The sequence below is a fragment of the Zalophus californianus genome, chromosome 8, assembly GCF_009762305.2.
Source record: "Zalophus californianus isolate mZalCal1 chromosome 8, mZalCal1.pri.v2, whole genome shotgun sequence".
NCBI lineage: Eukaryota > Metazoa > Chordata > Mammalia > Carnivora > Otariidae > Zalophus > Zalophus californianus.
Genome location: NC_045602.1, coordinates 9077127 through 9094708, shown reverse-complemented (window position 1 = coordinate 9094708; position 17582 = coordinate 9077127). Strand labels below are relative to the sequence as shown.

The window sequence follows — 17582 nt, the reverse complement described above, 5'->3', positions numbered from 1 at the left end:
CATAGTTTTAATTTTGTTATGGCAAAATACATGTAAAATGTACCATTAGTGTCATTTAGCACATTCACAATGTAATGCAACCATCACCTCCGTCCGGTTCCAGGACACTTCCTGGAATTTCTATCCCACAGGAATTTTCTCCTCTTTGGAGGGTAATGACTTTAAATCACACATGTTACTGTGTCCGTCGACTCTCGTTTCTATTGGTCTTCTGTCTGTATTTCTGGAGAGATGCCCTAGTCTCCAATCATGGTTATTCAACTATTCCATTATTACCCTATTCTTTTCCTGTTCTGGCTTCCTAGACCTCACAGCAGTTCTGGCATAGCTACAAAGTTTTGTGACCATCATGGTCTCTTTGGGTTTAACTTGAACTTTAAAGTATCTCTTCACCCACTTAATTTTCTAAAAAAAAAAAAAAAAATATCTTTCAAAAGGGATTTTTTAAAATTTTATTATGTTATGTTAATCACCATACAGTACATCATTAGTTTTTGATGTAGAGTTCCATGATTCATTGTTTGCGTATAACACAATTTTGAAGCCCATTCTGTTAGCTTTCCTAACCCAGTCTGGGAGCTTCCAGCTGCTATTAGGTGAATTTAATCCATTTATGTTTTTTGTGACGAGGGATACGTTTGGATGTGTTTCTGTCAACCACTTTATTTACCAGGCTTCTTCTCTCTCCCCTCCCCAGCCTGCTCTCCCCTTATACCACATACACTGGGTTTTTTTGGTGTCGCTCTCCATTTACTTTTTAGATGTTGGACATCCAGAGATTACTGTTTGTTTTTTTTAACATATATTTAAATGTTTCTTTTCTGCTAACATGTTAATCAATCCCACCCCATTAAATCAAGAATTTTAGCTCAGTTTCACTCGTCAGCTCCTCCATCACCGGCCACTCCCACCCCCAGCTCCCATGTTGGAAGCACCTAAGACAGAAAAGAGTCCATCGATGGGCACAAGCGCTACCATTTGCTGGGCATATTCAAGTCTTCAAGGACACAGCAGTGAACTTGTCTTACAAAGTTCTTACTTTCATGGGGAAAGACAAATAAAACACTAAACAAAATGTATTCTATTGGGGATGACCTCATTAAGGAGGGGACCTTTGAGGGATCTGAGTGATGTGAAGGGAAGAAGCGTTCTGGGCAGAGGAAACAACAGGCCTGAGGTGGGTGCTTGCCTGGGAGTAGCCAAGTGGGCCAGGAAAGCCAGACGGCTGATGTGCAGTGAGCAAGGGGAACAGTCAAGTGTTAGCACAGACCACCAACATTCCTGTTTGCTGCCTTCTCAGAGACACGGCCCCCACGCCTCAGCTGCACCTTCCGGCTACTTTACTCTTGAGCTTGTCTGGTTATGTCATCTGCCTACCGAGCTTTTAGTTTTGATTTCCAAGATCTGTAATCCATCCTTTTTGTTCTGGATACCATATAATTTCACTGTGTTCTGATCTTAATCACGCTTGTTTTATAGGATTCTGTTTGCTTTGTTGACTCTTTATTGAGGTCATCACCCTTCACTATATAACGTTTGCTTTTTCAGGAGTCTTAGTTTTTTGTTGATTTCCAGACTAGAGAGTTCCTGTTTGCTTATTTTGTTTAGTGTAAACTGCCCCCACATTACTGTGGGGGACAGGACAATGCCCTGGAGAGGGGTGTGACAAAAACTTGTCTTCACAAAAGTCTGGACCCCCATGCCCTCCTCCCTGAGGCTCCACACTCTGCCTTAGCAACGGCCACCTGCTCAGCCCAGGTTGGTGGCATCTCTAAGTGTTGCAGAAGAGCTGGAAGGAATCGAAGAGCCCAGCTGCCCTAAGCTAGAATCACCCGGACAAATGCACCAGGCCCCCTTCCAGCTTCCTCAGCCACTCCGAAGCACACAGCACCCCGACCCCATCTTCCCCTGCAGGTTTCTCTGCACGGTCTGAGCTTGCTTTCCTTCATTTCTGTTCTTCTGTACACCTAATTTTGTCTGCTTTTCTCTTTCAGGGACTCCTAGACATGTGAATATATGCTTATTTTTATGGATTTATTATTTCCTTTCCAAAACTGTCTTTTCTGAGATTTTAAGCAGGGAGCCCCTGGAGATCACTGGCCACACTATCTCCTCTCAAAATAATGCAATTAATACTCACCAAAGAAACCGTACGTGCACTCTATGTTTTATTTATAATGCTGGGACAAACAAGAATATTTTGGGGTTTTTTTTCAAGTTTAAATTAACTAATAAAAAGGGAAGAGTAGCACAGAAGCTGCTATTTACAAAAGACAAATATAACTAAAGAAGATAAGTTTTTATTCCAAGATAGGAATAATGGCATATACAAAGTGATCGTTTTATAAACATTGAACTAATCTTTTATACTCGTGGGCTTTTTTTTTTCTTAGGGAAAAAAAAGATTAACTCTTTGGCATCATCTTTTAAAATAATTTCTTCTTGGACTGTTATCCGTTAGAGTGCTTAAAAATGTCTGAGATGGATGTGTCGGAATGCTTTCTGATGGTTCATTTCTAAATACCTTTAAATTCTCCCTTCAGTTAGGGACACTCCAAAAGCACTGTAGTGCAGGGCAAGACAGACTCTGGTCCAGGATGCAGGAGTCTACTCGTCCATCTCTCTGCTCCTCTCCTGCACTGTGATCTTAGAGAGGTATATGCTCTGCATCTGAACCTTCTCGTCTTCCAAGTGGAGAAATAACTGCACCCACGCGGGCTGTTGGAAGGACTAAGCAGGATCCTAACTGTAAAAGCACACGGTCCAACGCCTGGCCTGTGGTTGGAGACTCTAACACGCTGGCTTGATACACATTCCAGCAGACAAATGGACCGGTGAGCATCATGGAACATTCCTGCTGTCTTCTCTGCTCTGCCCCCTTCCACTCTGGTCAGGGCCAAGCACTCATAAGAGAAAACAAGCTATTTAAGGAACCAAAAACTGAGCTTCAATAAATTACAGTCAAAAGTTTAGCTCTTACCAGCTATTTTCTATGTCACTTTGGTTGTCGTCTTTGTTGTTTCAAAGCAAGCAATTTGGTCCTCTTTCCTTTGTAAGGCAAAGTCTGTCTCTTCGGGGTCAACCTCAGCAACCCTAATTTCCTTTCTGAAACCCTTTTTGTTTTACAGAAAGTTTCTTTTCACTTTTGCCCTTTCTAAGAGGTAGGGTATGGACCCTATTTTATTTTAATAGAATCATATGTGCTCTGACGTCAAACCATTTGTTTTACTTTATTAGAGTTGATGCCTTTGGGCTAGCTTCTAGAAGAGCAAACTTGTAGGCAATTACATAATTCTTAGGAAATGACCTTAGTTTCTTCCTATCTCCGACCTTTGTACTTAAAATGTTCTTCTGGAATATTGCTTTGTAGCAGGTGATAAGGAAACCCACATAGCCAAAATCCTATCCTTCACCCAAAATACTGGCACCTCTGCGAGAAAATCCAAGAGCGATCCTTTAGCACTACGGGAAAAGTCAGGTTTGTCCATGGAAGCACATGGATGACATGACAGCAGGCAACAGTTTGTTCTTCATGAAACAGGCTTCAACAGAGCCCAGGGCCACGTGGTCTGGCCCTGTACCTGGGAGGCATGGGTTTGCGCTCCTGCTGGCCACCAACTCCGCCTCGATGCTCTCGCTAAGACTCCGTGCACGTCTCGGCCCAGGGTTCCCAGCACGCAGCACAAGGGGGCGGCACACCAGTCCCGGGGCCGTTCCAGTTCAAGCACCCAGGGATCTCAGATCTCCTGCAGCCTCAAGCGCATGAGGTTCTGAAGGCTCCACTCTCGCAGACAGCCTGCCGCTGTCGCCCTCAGATGTGCCGCCCCGTCAGAAAGAACAGCGGCCGGTCCTCCTTGGCGTTGGCGGTCTGGAATTCGTCCCTCAGCCGGAACTGCCACTCATCTTCCAGCTCGAGGCGGACCACTGTCTGTCGCAGGGAGTTCCGGTCCTGACAGATGACGCACAGGGTGGCACCTGCATGCACGAGCAACGGCAGAGGCGTTGAAGAAAACAGGTGAGTTTATCCAAATGCAAGCGATCGCCTGCACTCTGCTTGCAATAAGGAAATACGATGCTGCTTGGGAGGGAAGGACCAGACCACCAGGTGGCCTCCTGTGACTTTTGGAACGCCTCATAATCTTAACAGGACACACAGTGCGACTGTTAGCTGGGGAGGCCAGAAGAAAGGTCCGGAAAGAAGTAGGGGGAAGGAAGGGGAGAGAACCGGAAGCAGACACATGGGTTTGCTTCATGCAAACCAAGTGGTCCCAGCTCCAGCCCTGGGTGAACTGCCCTGTGCTAGCCCGCCTCCCAGCGGGACCCCCCCCCCTTCTTATCCCATGCAAGCTGCCTGCCTCCAGGCCCGATGCAGCAACCCCCGCTCCCCGCCCAGCCTTGGGAATTCTCCCTCCTCCCCGCTTCTCGAATCATCAGTCCATGACTCTGGCTTGTTCATCCGTTCATTCTGTTGGTCTGTCTCCCTCCTACCCACACATCTTGTCCTCCTGTTACACAAAATGTTTCCCGAAGGCAAAGACTGTGTTAGAAACCTCTTATTACTTCCCAAGTCTTATAGAGCATTGGTGCTCAGGAAACACCTGCTCGACAGTCAGAGTGAAGACGCCCAAGGTTAAGTGCAATTGGTGAGGGATACCAGCTGGCTGGAAACCATTTTTGTATGTCCTATAGAATCAATGTCTGTCATTCTCAACCACTCTAGCATGACAACAGCTACAGGAGCAGGAAGGTCAGAGTAAAAGGCATGGAGAGGCAGTACCCCGAACGAGGAGGAAGAACTCGGGCACCAGGAGGAAGGAACTGAGGGAACTGCGTGCTGATGTTAAGAATCTGGGCTGAAGAGGAACACAGAAGTTGAAACTCTCTCTTTGCCTAAAAGAAAGGGGATGTGTCTTGTCTCTACCCAGGCAGGTACAAGGGAATGAGAGTCACCGAGGGATTGCATCCCAGCCTTCTTGTACTTTCCTGGATAACTGGGGCCGTCATATTTCCTCTCTGAGCCTCAGGTTACCCGTGGGCAAATAAGGATGAGGACCAGAAGTCACCTCCTCAGATGCACTGGGTAATGAAAGGCATTCAAATCAAGGTCCAGAGTAAAAGGTATGAGCAGTTACCTTTCAGAAAATGAAACTTTTTCAAAAAGCTAGCTCCCACAAAAGAATCACAGAGGTATAGCAGGAGTCCACTAAACATGAAGTCAGAGCAGCTGATGTTTCGAGAGTGGGGCCTGGAGCTCACATAGCACACGGAAATCTGAAAAAGAAGAAATCCAAGAGAAACCATTGTTTTCCCTGAAATTCTCAACCACATGACGCTAGGGCTTTGCATCCAACAAAGACTAACTGCTTGGTCAAGCTCAAGGCTGCTGGCACGGGGGGAGGCGGGCAGGTGCAGAGACGATACTTAGTGTTATTTTCAAATCTAAATCCTAAAAATCAATTCCGGGAAATTGCTCCCGATTATCTACTCATTAATTCATCTGAGCCCCAGAAGTGTTTTGGCATCGGAGTGGCTTTCATTCCTAATTTATGATATCGGGGCCAAAGCATTTAAACTCTCTCAGCTATAAAGGGAGGTAAACACCAGAGGCAAAGGAACTGAGTAGCAGTTACAAGTCCAAGTCCTGGACGGTGGCGCATCTGTTTTAGGAATACGGCAGACTCGCGGGCTCAGCGGCCGGGGCGGGGGGGGGGGGGGGGGGGGGCTCTGAAAGTCACCTGAGATCCCAGGTTAAGGTAGCAGTCCACCGAGAGCACAGGGTGGCTGTGGTTCTTCAGGGAGAGAGGGAAGAAGCGGTGGCTGTGGTGCTGCAGAAACTTCTCCAGCAGCAGCTGTGCGGGGGCCGCGAGGAACGTGTGCTTGCTGTCCGGGGCGCAGATGTACTGGGCCGGCACAATGGGCACGGCGTTGTCAGACACCTGCGCGGGGAGGCATGGTGTCAGCCGCTCCCAGCCACTCCCCGCAGCCAGGCTTCTGGGAAGGAGGGGGAGTGGCCCTGGCCCGGAAGACTCTGTCGCAGGGTAGGGCTGGCAGTGGAGAACCCAACCTTCAACCATAAAATTCTCTATTAAGAAAAATTAGGCTTTTCCTCAAGTGGGCCGTGTGAAACTAATGAATGTGATCAGGAAGAACTGTCACAGTGATCACTCCATGCAGAAAACCGGCCGTCTGGTCTAGAAAAATCAAGAGAACCCACGGAGCTTGGGAACTCTCCCCCAAATCCAAGGATGCAAACTTCTGGGAAGGTTCGGCCTCCCCCTGCCCCCAGATCGTAACCACCTCCCACCTACCCCCACTGCACTTCCTGCTGACCCCTGCCAATCCTCTCCCACCACCTCCTACTCCAGAGCCAACAGGCTTTCCAGGCTGCAGCCAGACAGACCGTCGACATAAATCAAACTCATCAAATCCTCCGCTGGACCCCCATCAGTGGTTTCTCATTACTCCTACAGAAAGTCCAGAACGTTCCCACGGCCGTTAAGGCCCCGCCTACTCTCTTCAGCCCATCTCTGCCACTCTCCCTGCCTGTTATGTTTCTTCCACACTCACCTCCTCGCCCCAGCTGCTCAGCTTCTTCACCCAGATTCTTCCCTGAACCTGGATACAAAGCCGTTTCTCACCGCCCCTGGGTCTCTGCTTTAATGTCACTTTCTCAGGGACACTCACACAGACTCCCACGCCCACCCTTCACACGGGGAGGTCTCCCTGTGACACACATCACCCTAGCAGTGCTTGTCACAAGGACACCTCGCTACCTACTTAACATCTGCCTCAGCCGCAAGGCTCTACACTCCTGAGTGAAGGGACGGTGTGCTCAGTAAATACTTAATGAGTAAATGAAAATAAGTTATTTCATTCAGATGAATGATTACCAAATGTTCCCAGCTCTCCTATATATAATCAACATGCAACTAAACCCAATGGAAAAGAAGATGATGCTCAAAATAGGAATGAAGATAAAATATATAAGCTAAAAAATGATACTGAGGGATATAAAGAAAAATTAGTTTTACGAGCATAACAGGCTCCAGGTGCCTGGGTGGCTCAGTCAGTTAAGCGTCTGCCTTCAGCTCAGGTCATGATCTCAGGGTCCTGGGATCGAGCCCCGCATTAGGCTCCTTGCTCAGCAGGGAGTCTGCTTTTCCCTCTGCCGCTCCCCACTACTCGTGATCTTTCTGTCGATCTCTCTCAAATAAATGAAATCTTTAAAAAAAAGCACATCAGGCTCTTTGATAGACTTAATGTGATAAAGATCAGAATTTTAAAAATTAAACTTATAAATCTAACACAATTTCAGTACAAAATCTTAGTGGTGGGGGTGGGTAGGACTTAATGATTCTCAAGTTATTCTGGAGGTACGGACCTTTTATTTAAATGTCTTCCTACTTTTTAAGAGAAATGAGCATGGACTTTCCCTTTCAAAGAAGGCTTCACTCCCTGCTGATCGGAAGGGGCAGACAGGTAGGGGTTGGGGACTGGTATCCGAATTCAGACCTGGCCCAGCTCAGGATAAGTAAGCCACCACATAAGGAGTTAGTGAAGACAAGGAAGGACAGAGGCTGGGAGGAGGCAGGTGGCATTGGGACTGGCTGATGTCCAGCACCAGGGCAACATTCAAGGTAGATGGAAGGAGAAAGCAGAGAATGGGGCTCCAGCCCAGGGATCGGAGAGACATGCCAGCCCCATATGGCTTCCTGGAAGACAGAGACCTCTGAGGGTTTGCTGCGACTTTGCACCTCAAATTCTGCAGCTAGCACGGCCGTAATCAGACCATGTTTCTCCCCACCAGGAGGCTGGCTCATGCACAGACGGCTCAGCTCCCGAGCCAGCCTGTTGGTGCGCTCGGTTGTTTGGCCAGGCCCCGTCCGGGGGCCCAGAGATGAGCAGAGCGCCCCGCCCCCCCCCCCCCCAGAAGCTCTGCCCAGCAGGGAAGCCAGACCACTGAGCACAGAGCACAGCCAGAGGACAGCTAGGTTGGCGGCGGGAGCGTGGGCGGGATGGATACCAGGTGCTGACGAGAATCTGAGTTCAAGAGAAACCCGACAGCATGTTTCCCTTCCCGAGGCTCCCAATTAAAACCCTTTACTAACACCAGCCAGCGATCAAGCCCACCCCACGGACCGGCCTCCCCCCAGCTCCGAGCCTGTTTGCACACCACGACAGCCCCGGCAGCAGACTCGGCGGGCGCACTCACCTTGGACGTGATGTGGAAGGACCTGTGCCCACCCACGGCAATCTGCTTCTTCATCACACTGAAGCGGTTGAATCGGCAGAGCAGGAGGCCGGCGCTGTGCACGCGCAGGTTGAAGTCCACATCGTCACACATGAACCTGCTCAGAAGCAAAGTGGGGGAGCGGATAGGACTGGATGCGGCCGCCCACCCCCCACACGCCCCACCAGCCACATGGAGGGTGTGCCCCTGTCGGGGGGGGGTGCGGTCCAGTGGTGGGGTAGGCTGCTTCCTACCATACAGAGGCATGTGAATAAGGCCAAACAAACAAGGAGAGCAGGCCCAGCTGTAGCTTGTCTGCACCAGGGCAGGCAGCATAACCAAGGGTAACAAGACAGAAGCACGCCCATGGGCTGACCCGATGCTACAGGCCCTGCGTGAGGGACTCCACAAACACTGGTTAAAGAGAAAACAACAAACTGCCCAGAATAAAAACAGGAGCCACTTTTTACAGCCGAGGAAAACAAGACTCAGAAATGGAAGGCCTGTGCCTAAATTGCAAAGCTGGTAAGTGGCAGAACCCAGATTCCCAGCAGGGCGACCTAGCTTCCAGACTGACGCTCCTACGAGGGCCATCTTGGCTGTGTGCCCACTGCCTGGCCTACAGGGATGCCTGATAAGTGTTAGCAAGTGGGTTATTCTTCAGATGTGAGCGCTTCTGTGACTAGACCTGGAGAGAGTATCACACAGAAGTTACTTTTTAGTTTTAAAGCAATGTGTTCCAAGAAGGAGACAAAAAAGCAAGAGAAACAATGTAGCACATATGTTGTCACTAAATAAAGTATCACGTGGACTGAGGAAGAAAATTGCATGATCTTATGCAAATCCCCCTCCACGAAATTATACAATGCAAAATTTTTTTTAAACCTGAGAGCTGAAAGCAGGGCCAGACCAATGCTATGGGCAGGAGGGCCCTGGGCCCGCGGGCTGTGCTGACGGCCGCAGCCGGGCAGGACTCACCGATTCTGGTTGTACTGCACATTCTGGGTCAGGTCCACGTTCAGGATGATGAAGTCGTGCACGTGGCAGCGGGAGAAAGGCTCACGCACCTCACCGCTCCCCGTCTTGCTGGACCACTTCCGCATGCCAATCAGGGCGTAGTGGGTGATGTTGGGGGACGCCTCGATATGTTGCATGATGTGCTTCAAAGACACGTTTCTTTCTGACCAGGAAAATTCCCTGCTCGAAAGAGGAAGATTGATGTCCCTGGGTTGAGGCGCAGAGAGCAGCAAGGCCCTCTGGCTCTGGCCTGGGGGCTGCTTTCCAATGGGAGCTTATGTGCCGGCAGGTAGGGTTGGTGTGGCTAGAATCTGTCACGACCACCCCTGAGTTCCAGGCGCCATGCCGGGCATGTCACATCTACTATCATTTATCCTCACGGCAATCTCATGCCATGGACTATCACCCCCGTTTTACCAATGAGGAAAAAGAGGCTCTGAGTAGCTTGCCCGGTGTGACAAACGGGACTTGGATTCAAACAATACTGTCTCCGAAGCCCTTCTTCCCAACCCGTGCTAAAACACTTTGCATTTCTGGTTTGCAGACCTGAAGGTCAAGCGGTGAGGAGAGCGCCAAGCTTTCCACGGTGCGTGCCAGGGAGGGGATGGGAAGGAAGAAGGTAGTGCACCAACCCCCACCCCAACTGGACTGCCAGTGTCTGTGGTCCGTGAAGAGAACAGGGACACCTGATGACCAGGGAGGGGGCTGACGGCAGGGGCACCAGGGAGAGGAGTTGGGCCCAGGCATGCGGCTCAACTGTTCTGGACCCAGCTTGCTTTTCCCCCACCAAGGAGCTTCAGTAAACTCCCCAGGGCCCTGGCCAGCCCCAAACCCCAGGACGTTAACTGCTGCTTCAGAATGGAATTCAGGAAAGCAGAATGAAAGCCAGTTCTCTCCCCGTCTCAGCCCTTGGCCACATTCTTGCCTTTGGAAGAATGTCTGGGAGAATATTGGAAGCAAAGAGGAATTGCTACTCCCATAAGCCACATGTAGCTCTATCATTCAGAAAACATCTTTTTCTAGAAAAACAGCAATCAGTGGTCATTGTTTCATTAGGATATCAGTAGCATAAAAGAAGTAAACGAACCTTATGTCTCTTAACAACAACAACAACAACAAAGGGCACCTGGGTGGCTCGGTCGGTTAAGCGTCTGCCTTCGGCTCAGGTCATGATCCTGGGGTCCTGGGATCGAGCCCCTCATTGGGCTCCCTTCTCGGAGGGGGAGTTTGCTTCTCCCTCTCCCTCTGCTCCTTCCCCTGTTCCTTTTTCTCTTTCTCTCTCAAATAAATAAATAAAATCTTTAAAAACATTAAAAAAAAAGCCAAAAATAATCAGGCAACACTAAACTGAAACATTCATGTGGCAAAAATCACAAAAGGAACTATTTTACCAATGATGATGGGAGTCTATCTACCGAGCCTTTTCCATTTGTGCTGCTCTCCTGCCCACCTCCAGGCACGCCGTTCAGAGTCTAAGTTACCCTCATGACAAACCTCCAGTACAGGTCTTAGTGCCCCTTCAAAAGATGAGGAAACTAGAACCCAAAAGAGTTCAGTTGTTACCCTAATGTCACACAGCAAATGAAAATACACCTGGGTGTTAGGAGTTAGGCTAGGGTAGGGGACAGGGTCTGGAAGGCTACAGGAGGGAATTTCTAGGGCACTCGTGATGTTCCATTTCTTCAAACAGGAATTGGTTAAGTGGGTGTTCAGTGTGTGAAAATTTCTGGATATTCATCATAGTTTCATTTTTTGTGGATACTTTATTATTTTTTTTAAGATTTATTTATTTATTTGAGAGAGAGCGTGCTCGTGTGCCTGAAGAGGAGGGGAGGGGAGGAGCGGAGGGAGGAGCAGAGGGAGAGAAGCAGACTCCCCACTGAACGGGGAGCCCGTCATGGGGCTCGATCTCACGACCCTGAGATCGTGACCTGAGCTGAAATCGAGAGTCAGATGCTTAATGGACTGAGCTACCCAGGCAACCCTGTAGGTATATATAGTGACTATATATTGTGTAATTTTCTGTATTGATGATACAGCAACACAATTTTAACAAAATTAAAAACTCAAAATAAAGCTGGGCTTGGAACAGGAGCCTGCCCCATGCAGAGCCCTACCCACCACACACCATACCTTCTAAGATGAGGTGTCCCCCCGTGGTCCTCAGACAGTAGCTGAGATTCCCCCGCTGAAAAGGAACAGGGTCGGGGGAGGCATCTCACCTGCTTCTCTCCCCGCCACAGTCGACGTCCACCACGTTCCACATCACGCAGGAGTCGTCGGAGATCACGATGAAAGGCCAGATGTCCTGTGGCTTGATCCCAAGCTCCTCCTGCCGGTTCCGCTCCAGCTCCAGGTTGTGGTAAGACAGCTCCTTGATCAGGAAATGGGCGGCACCTGAAATGGGCAAAACCACTCCCACTCTCCGGTCTGTCCTCCGGGGACACCCACACAAGACCAGAGCCCCGGTGAGAATTAGAGCGGCTCATCAAGGCCCACCCCGAGACCAGCCAGCTCCCGATGGTTCTCATCTCCATCACCAACGTGCACACACACCTGTCTGCTTCTCCTTGCTGATCACAGAGAATGTGAATTAAGTCAATAACCAAACATCAAAGAAGAAAGAATATTCCAGCAGATCAAAGCAGCTTTAAAAATCAAAAAGCCTGATGAAAAATGTTAAGCATGCTCATCTCTAGAATATTCTCCCGAGCCTCCATTCACAGAAATTTTACCGCGTAGGGCAAGTTCAACAATGCCTACCAACTCCAGCACTGTTGAAGATACTGGGGAGCACCAGCATGATGTGGTTGGGCCAGTATTTCTTATAAATAGCCATTTCATACTCCTTGACAACCAGCACATGCAAATGGCTGGCACCATCCATTGCGTGGTACAGATTAAAGAGTCCATGTTCATGACGGCCAGTGGTTGGAGTGAATGTCGGACTTTTTATACATTCGTGACTCTGGAAAACACAGGAATAACAAGGGGAAGTGTTTGTAAATATGGTCACAATCACTCCCCTCCGTTTGAAATGTGACTCTGCAGCCTCTTCCATCAAATGATGGAGCCTAGAATCCAGCTTAGCCTCGGGACTTGCTTTTACGAATAAAAACAGTGAAAATGATGGTATGCCAGTTCCGAAACCGGCCTCCAGAGGACGGACACATTCTGCCCTCTCTTAGAACCCTCTCACGGATGAGCTGGGGCTGGCGGCTGGAGGAGGAGAGACCACAGGGAGCAGAGATGGGACAGGCACCCCATGGAGACCACCCTCCCCGGCCATCCCCCAGCCAACCTGGCAGCTAAGCACAGACATGAGTGAGCGCATCGAAGCCAGGGTCACCACACAGCAGGACCAAGCCCAAGCTGCTAGCCCAGAGATTCAGAAGCTAAGTAAGTACTCGTTTGGGAATGGTTTTCTTATGCAACCCAAACTAACCAGAAATCTATCAATTACCCAAATGCATTACCCTGCCAAATTAGCATCGACTGCGTGCTGAGTATATGTTATTCTGGATGATTTAAATCCCTCAATCCCTTATCCATACAGCCTAGCTCCTTATACACTCGGGTTGTGAATCTTTTATATAAATAACTAGGTTTTCTTCCATTTTGGCCGAGCGAGGTCTTCTACTCCTTCTGAGTTCCTCAGAGCACATGCTACAAGGCTGTGATGTAGCTGGTGCCCTTAAGTTCTGGTGGGCACTGGCTGGAAAAGTGACTGGGGTAACAGAGAAATCCTCCACCAGGGCAACAGTCCACCCCAGCCCAGGGAGTAGGAGACACCCTATAATAAATGCCCCATTGGTTGTTTACAAATGTTTTCAATGCTCGGTAGAAGGCTGCCGGGTCTGAAAGGCTATTCAACCCCATCATATTGGCCCTCTCACCCAGAGAAGGAAAAGCAGCATTCCACACAGGGCTGACACTGGCTGGGGCTGGCGGGAGGGCAGCAAGCTGACCCTGAGAGTGTCGGGCTGATCTGCCAAAGCAGGCGTCCCTAGGAGGAGCGTCCCTAAGGATGCCGGTCGCAGAGACAATGGGTTATGAAGAACACCCTCTTCAAAAGAGAGAAAATTTATCTTTTATGGATGACGTGATGCACCATCTGGGATTCGCTTCCAAATAACAGAGGAAGGCAGAAGAAGACAGACGGATCGAGGCTGGCTGTGAGATACTAGGCTAGTAGTATCGGCTAGGTAACAGGCCTGCGGGGGTCACCACACTATTCTACTACCTTGGCCTGTTTCAAATGTTCTGTAACGGCAGTAAAGACAAGGTGGGGAAGGGGATGAACATCTACGGAGCACCTGTCATTCACCATCCAGGCACTGTGCAGGCGTCCTACGTCGGTCATTCCAAATCATGCTCTCAGGAAGCTCCTGCAAGAGTTACTAGTGCCCAAGTTCACAGACACGGGAACTGAGGCCCAGCAGTATTCAGGGACAGGTTCAAATAACACACCTCAAAAATGGTAGAGCGAGGTTCGAACTGGAGTCGGAGGGACCCTAAAGCCCAAGCGCTCCCCAGCCGCCTCCAAGTTCAACCACCATACCCATCGCCACGTGCCCCACCTGCCCCCGACTCATCAGGCAGCTCCGGTGTCCCGCTCAACGGTCAACGCCGCCACTGTAGTGTCACCCCCTGGACTCAGAGCCAGTACCTTGTCTGTGACAAGGGGCAGCCGCATGCTCTCCAGCTGGCCTCCGGGTTGGCTGAAGACAAAGTGGTGCTCCTTGGACTTGGGGATGATGAAGTGGAGTTGGATCTCCTCTCCTAGCATGGAGTAAGAGAAGGCAAAGGCGTGCAGGGTGGACTCATAGAGCTGAGGTGTGAGGGGAAAGGACAGAGCTTGTCATCAGAGTCCGGTGTTACTTCCCAGAAGAACCCAGGCCCACTGTGGGCACGACAACACAAAGCTCATTGCCACCGCCCCGCAGCACGAGAAACCCACCCACAGGTTGACTCCGGTACAAAGTGTGGACACCCAGGTCTCGTTCCTGGGCAGACACACTGGAGCCCACACCCACTCAGACGGAGACCTCCCCCTCTTTAATTCTGATCGTGCTTCACCCAGTGACGGCCCTTTAGACGCCAACCCCTTCTGGACTCTGGATTTCACCCAGAGGCACGCTAGGTTACCGACAAAAGCTTTCACACCACAGACCTCATTTTTTGATTCTAATAAATGTATTTTCCATCACAGGCATGATGCATTGCATACACTTGTACACCCTTGTCACCCTCACTGTCTGGGCCCCCTTCCATCCCTTTGGTGCCGTAACGAACGATCCTATGAAGCAGGTACCGTCCCCATTCCCACTGTATGGATGTGGAAACTGAGTCAGAGATCTTGGTTCACCCCTATCCCCGGGCCTACCCTCCCATCCCCTCATCCCTTGTCTGCCTGCACTGCCCCCTGGCGTGACACCCCCCCCCCGCCCCCCGAGCCACATGGCTCTGCCCAAGCCTCCTTCCCTGACCCCTCTCTGTCTCCAGTGGACAGCCCCTCCCCAGACTGGCTGCTTGCATGTGTGCTGCCCTCCTGAGAACCCCTAAGGCCTGGAGAAGGCAGACCACACACAACACCCCAACCATAAACTCCTACTGTGGTTCCACTAGAACCACAGAGCCCTTTGGGAGCAGAGATGAGACAGAAATAGATTTTGACTTGGGGAGGGAGCAAAGGGGGACATAACTGAGGAAGCTTCATAAAAAAGATCAGGGAGGCTTGAGGCAGGGGGAACGGAGGCTGGAAAGGCCAGCAGGGAGCGGGCGTGTGCCCTTCAGCACTCCTCACGTGGCCTGCTTCTGAGTCCCCTGCGACCGTGGCCCCCAGACCTGAGCGCCCCTGGACACGGGGGCACAGTCCAGCCGGAGCCCAGGGTCTCCAGAGCTCGGTTCTGTTAATTCACTGCAGACACCGACCGAAGTGACCGTGACTAAAATCCATGAGTCTCCTCCGGTTCTTTAAATTTCAAAATTAAAAGAGAACGTTTTCACTTATATTTTCTCTGCTTTGAAAGAAAAATTTCATCTCCAAGGAGGAAATGTTAGGACAGCTTATCTGGAACAAACAGAATTACCGACTATTTTTAATTCTTTAAAAAACTGCTCATATGCATTTTCTAATTTTGTCTCCAGTACAACTGAATAGTTTAAAAAAAAATCAGTCTTGATGCTACTTCAGTGAGAGCTAAGCTCCAGGCCGGGTAGACTTGGGAAAATTAAAGCCACTATCTGCTTTTCCCCTCTGCAAAAGGGACAGAGCTGGCAAGCCCGTGCTCAGGCTGCCGCAGAGCCTTCGGGAAGCAGCCAAGGGCGTGAGCTATCCTGCACACCCCTGGGGGCTTCGTAGGTGTCTGACTGGCTCCCACCACCTCCAGCTGCCCCGGCTGCTACTTCCTCCCCTTTCCCTTACTTAGGTCCAAAATGAAACACTAACTGTAAAATCCTGCCTGCTGTCTGCTTCTTCATGACCGGCCTCACAGGCCCTCTGTGAACTTGCAAAATGCAGCTTTGCCCACATTAGGCCACTCCTTGGAGTTGTCCCTGAAAATGCCCCCATTCGGCCTTCCCCACAGCACCTGATGCCTTTTCTTAAAATGTTTTCTTCAAATTCAATTTAGTTAACATATAGAATGTATTATTAGTTTTGGGGGTAGAATTTAGTGATTTGCCCGGTGCGTACAATACCCAGGGCTCATTCCATCACGTGCCCTCCTTAATGCCCATCCCCCGTAACGCCATCCCCCCACCCACCTCCCCTCCAGCAGCCCTCAGTTTGTTTCCTAGAGTTAAGAGTCTCTCATGGTTTGCCTCCCTCTCTGTTTTTATTTTATTTTTCCTTCCCTTCCCCCGCTACGTTCATCTGTTTTGTTTCTTAAATTCCACATAGGAGTGAGATCACATGTATTTGCCCTTCTCTGACTGAACCTGATGCCTTTTGTGGTGTACTCTCTGCCCCACCTTCCCAGGGTCCTCTCCCGGGACCACCCACCCCTTGCACTTCAGGGTCCAGCGATGCCCGACCAAAATCACTTCTAATTCCCCCAGAGACCCCACGTCTCCGCTCTACTGCAGACATGGTTCCCTCTCTTATCTGCCTCGGCCCCTTGGCAAATCCTTACTGATTCTTCAAAACGCTCTCCTCTGCTCCCCGCCCAAGACGGTATCTTCATTTATAAAATGGGGATAATGTTATTGCCTTGCAGGGTTTTAGTGAGAATTAAGTAAGAAACCAGACAGGAGAGTTTCCTCTCCGGTGGGTGTTGAATGGGTGAAGGTGTAGCTTAAACACTGACACGTCCAGGTGACCAGCCAGAACTGGGGACAGCCAGAGCCCGGGGTCAGTAGCCTTATCCATTTACCCCAGTGTCTAAAGGAAGTATCATTTTCTAGCACGCAAAAAGGTTAGAGGAAGTACTGACATATCAAAAGTGCCTAGCACGTTGCCTGGTATGCAGTACGTGCTCAGTAAGTGCACACTGCTCTCCTTCTCTACATAATTTCTGTGCTTCACCAGTACTGCCTTTCCTGCCAGCCCTCATTGTTCTGAGGTTTTATGCCCGTGCATCTCTCCGTCCCTAGACCGTGAGTCTTGACTGGGGACAGAGTTTATTCAGCTCTCTGACTGGTACATCAGCACTCAAGTGTCTGCTGCGCTGAACTCAATTCAGAAATTGCTAGAACGTCAAGAAAATGAAGACATGCACAGTCAGTTAACTCTGCCACTAGTAAACGTGTAATCCCAGGAGAATCACAGTTTCTATGCTGTCAGCAATAACCCTGGAGATTACTGAAGGGAACTGGAGGTACACGTAGACCAGGAAGCAAAGGCTTCCAGAACTTTCCACGTCCCGCTCTGGAATGAAAACTGAAAACATCAGGAGAAGAGAGAACCAAGGATGTCGGCCAAGATGGAGTGTGCGGGAGAGGTGCCCGCTCCAGGGCTCCTGGAGACTGGGGAGCCCCGTGCCCCGCGGCCTACCTGGTAGCGGGGGTGGAAGCCCATGTACTGGTAGCACTGCTCACAGTGGTGGTATGTGTTGTACGCCGCGTACTTGGACAGCCTCATCCGCGCCGTCTGACGCCGCAGGTAGAGCTCCTCGGGCTTCCGGGACATGCCCCTGTCTGCAGGAAACGCCAGCGTCACAGGGCAGCTGCAAGCAGAACAAGCCTGCCCTCCGCGCTGCTCTTCCGATCGCAAGGAACGCAGGTGCTGTGGTAGGACTTCCTGTGACTGCACCCGCTGGAGCCCCGGGGTGACTCGGCTGATCAGAAATAGCCGAGGCTCCGCGGGAGAAGCCAACAGACTCTGTTCACAAGG

General features: G+C 50.2%; 1 protein-coding gene across 2 annotated transcripts in view; it reads right to left on the bottom strand.

The window, feature by feature from the left end:
• Nucleotides 1-2146: 2146 nt before the first annotated feature.
• The window catches only part of GREB1 (growth regulating estrogen receptor binding 1), a 71314-nt gene continuing 55878 nt past the window's right edge, over nucleotides 2147-17582 (bottom strand). For both annotated transcript variants that reach the window (XM_027620532.2, XM_027620533.2), the window contains exons 24-32: nucleotides 17244-17386; nucleotides 13917-14078; nucleotides 12011-12215; nucleotides 11470-11644; nucleotides 9209-9427; nucleotides 8213-8348; nucleotides 5736-5936; nucleotides 5133-5271; nucleotides 2147-3975 (exon numbers count right to left, since the gene is read on the bottom strand). In XM_027620532.2, the coding sequence (XP_027476333.1) occupies nucleotides 3812-3975; nucleotides 5133-5271; nucleotides 5736-5936; nucleotides 8213-8348; nucleotides 9209-9427; nucleotides 11470-11644; nucleotides 12011-12215; nucleotides 13917-14078; nucleotides 17244-17386 (1544 nt within the window). In that variant the 3' untranslated portion in view covers nucleotides 2147-3811. The remainder of the gene's footprint in view (nucleotides 3976-5132; nucleotides 5272-5735; nucleotides 5937-8212; nucleotides 8349-9208; nucleotides 9428-11469; nucleotides 11645-12010; nucleotides 12216-13916; nucleotides 14079-17243; nucleotides 17387-17582) is intronic.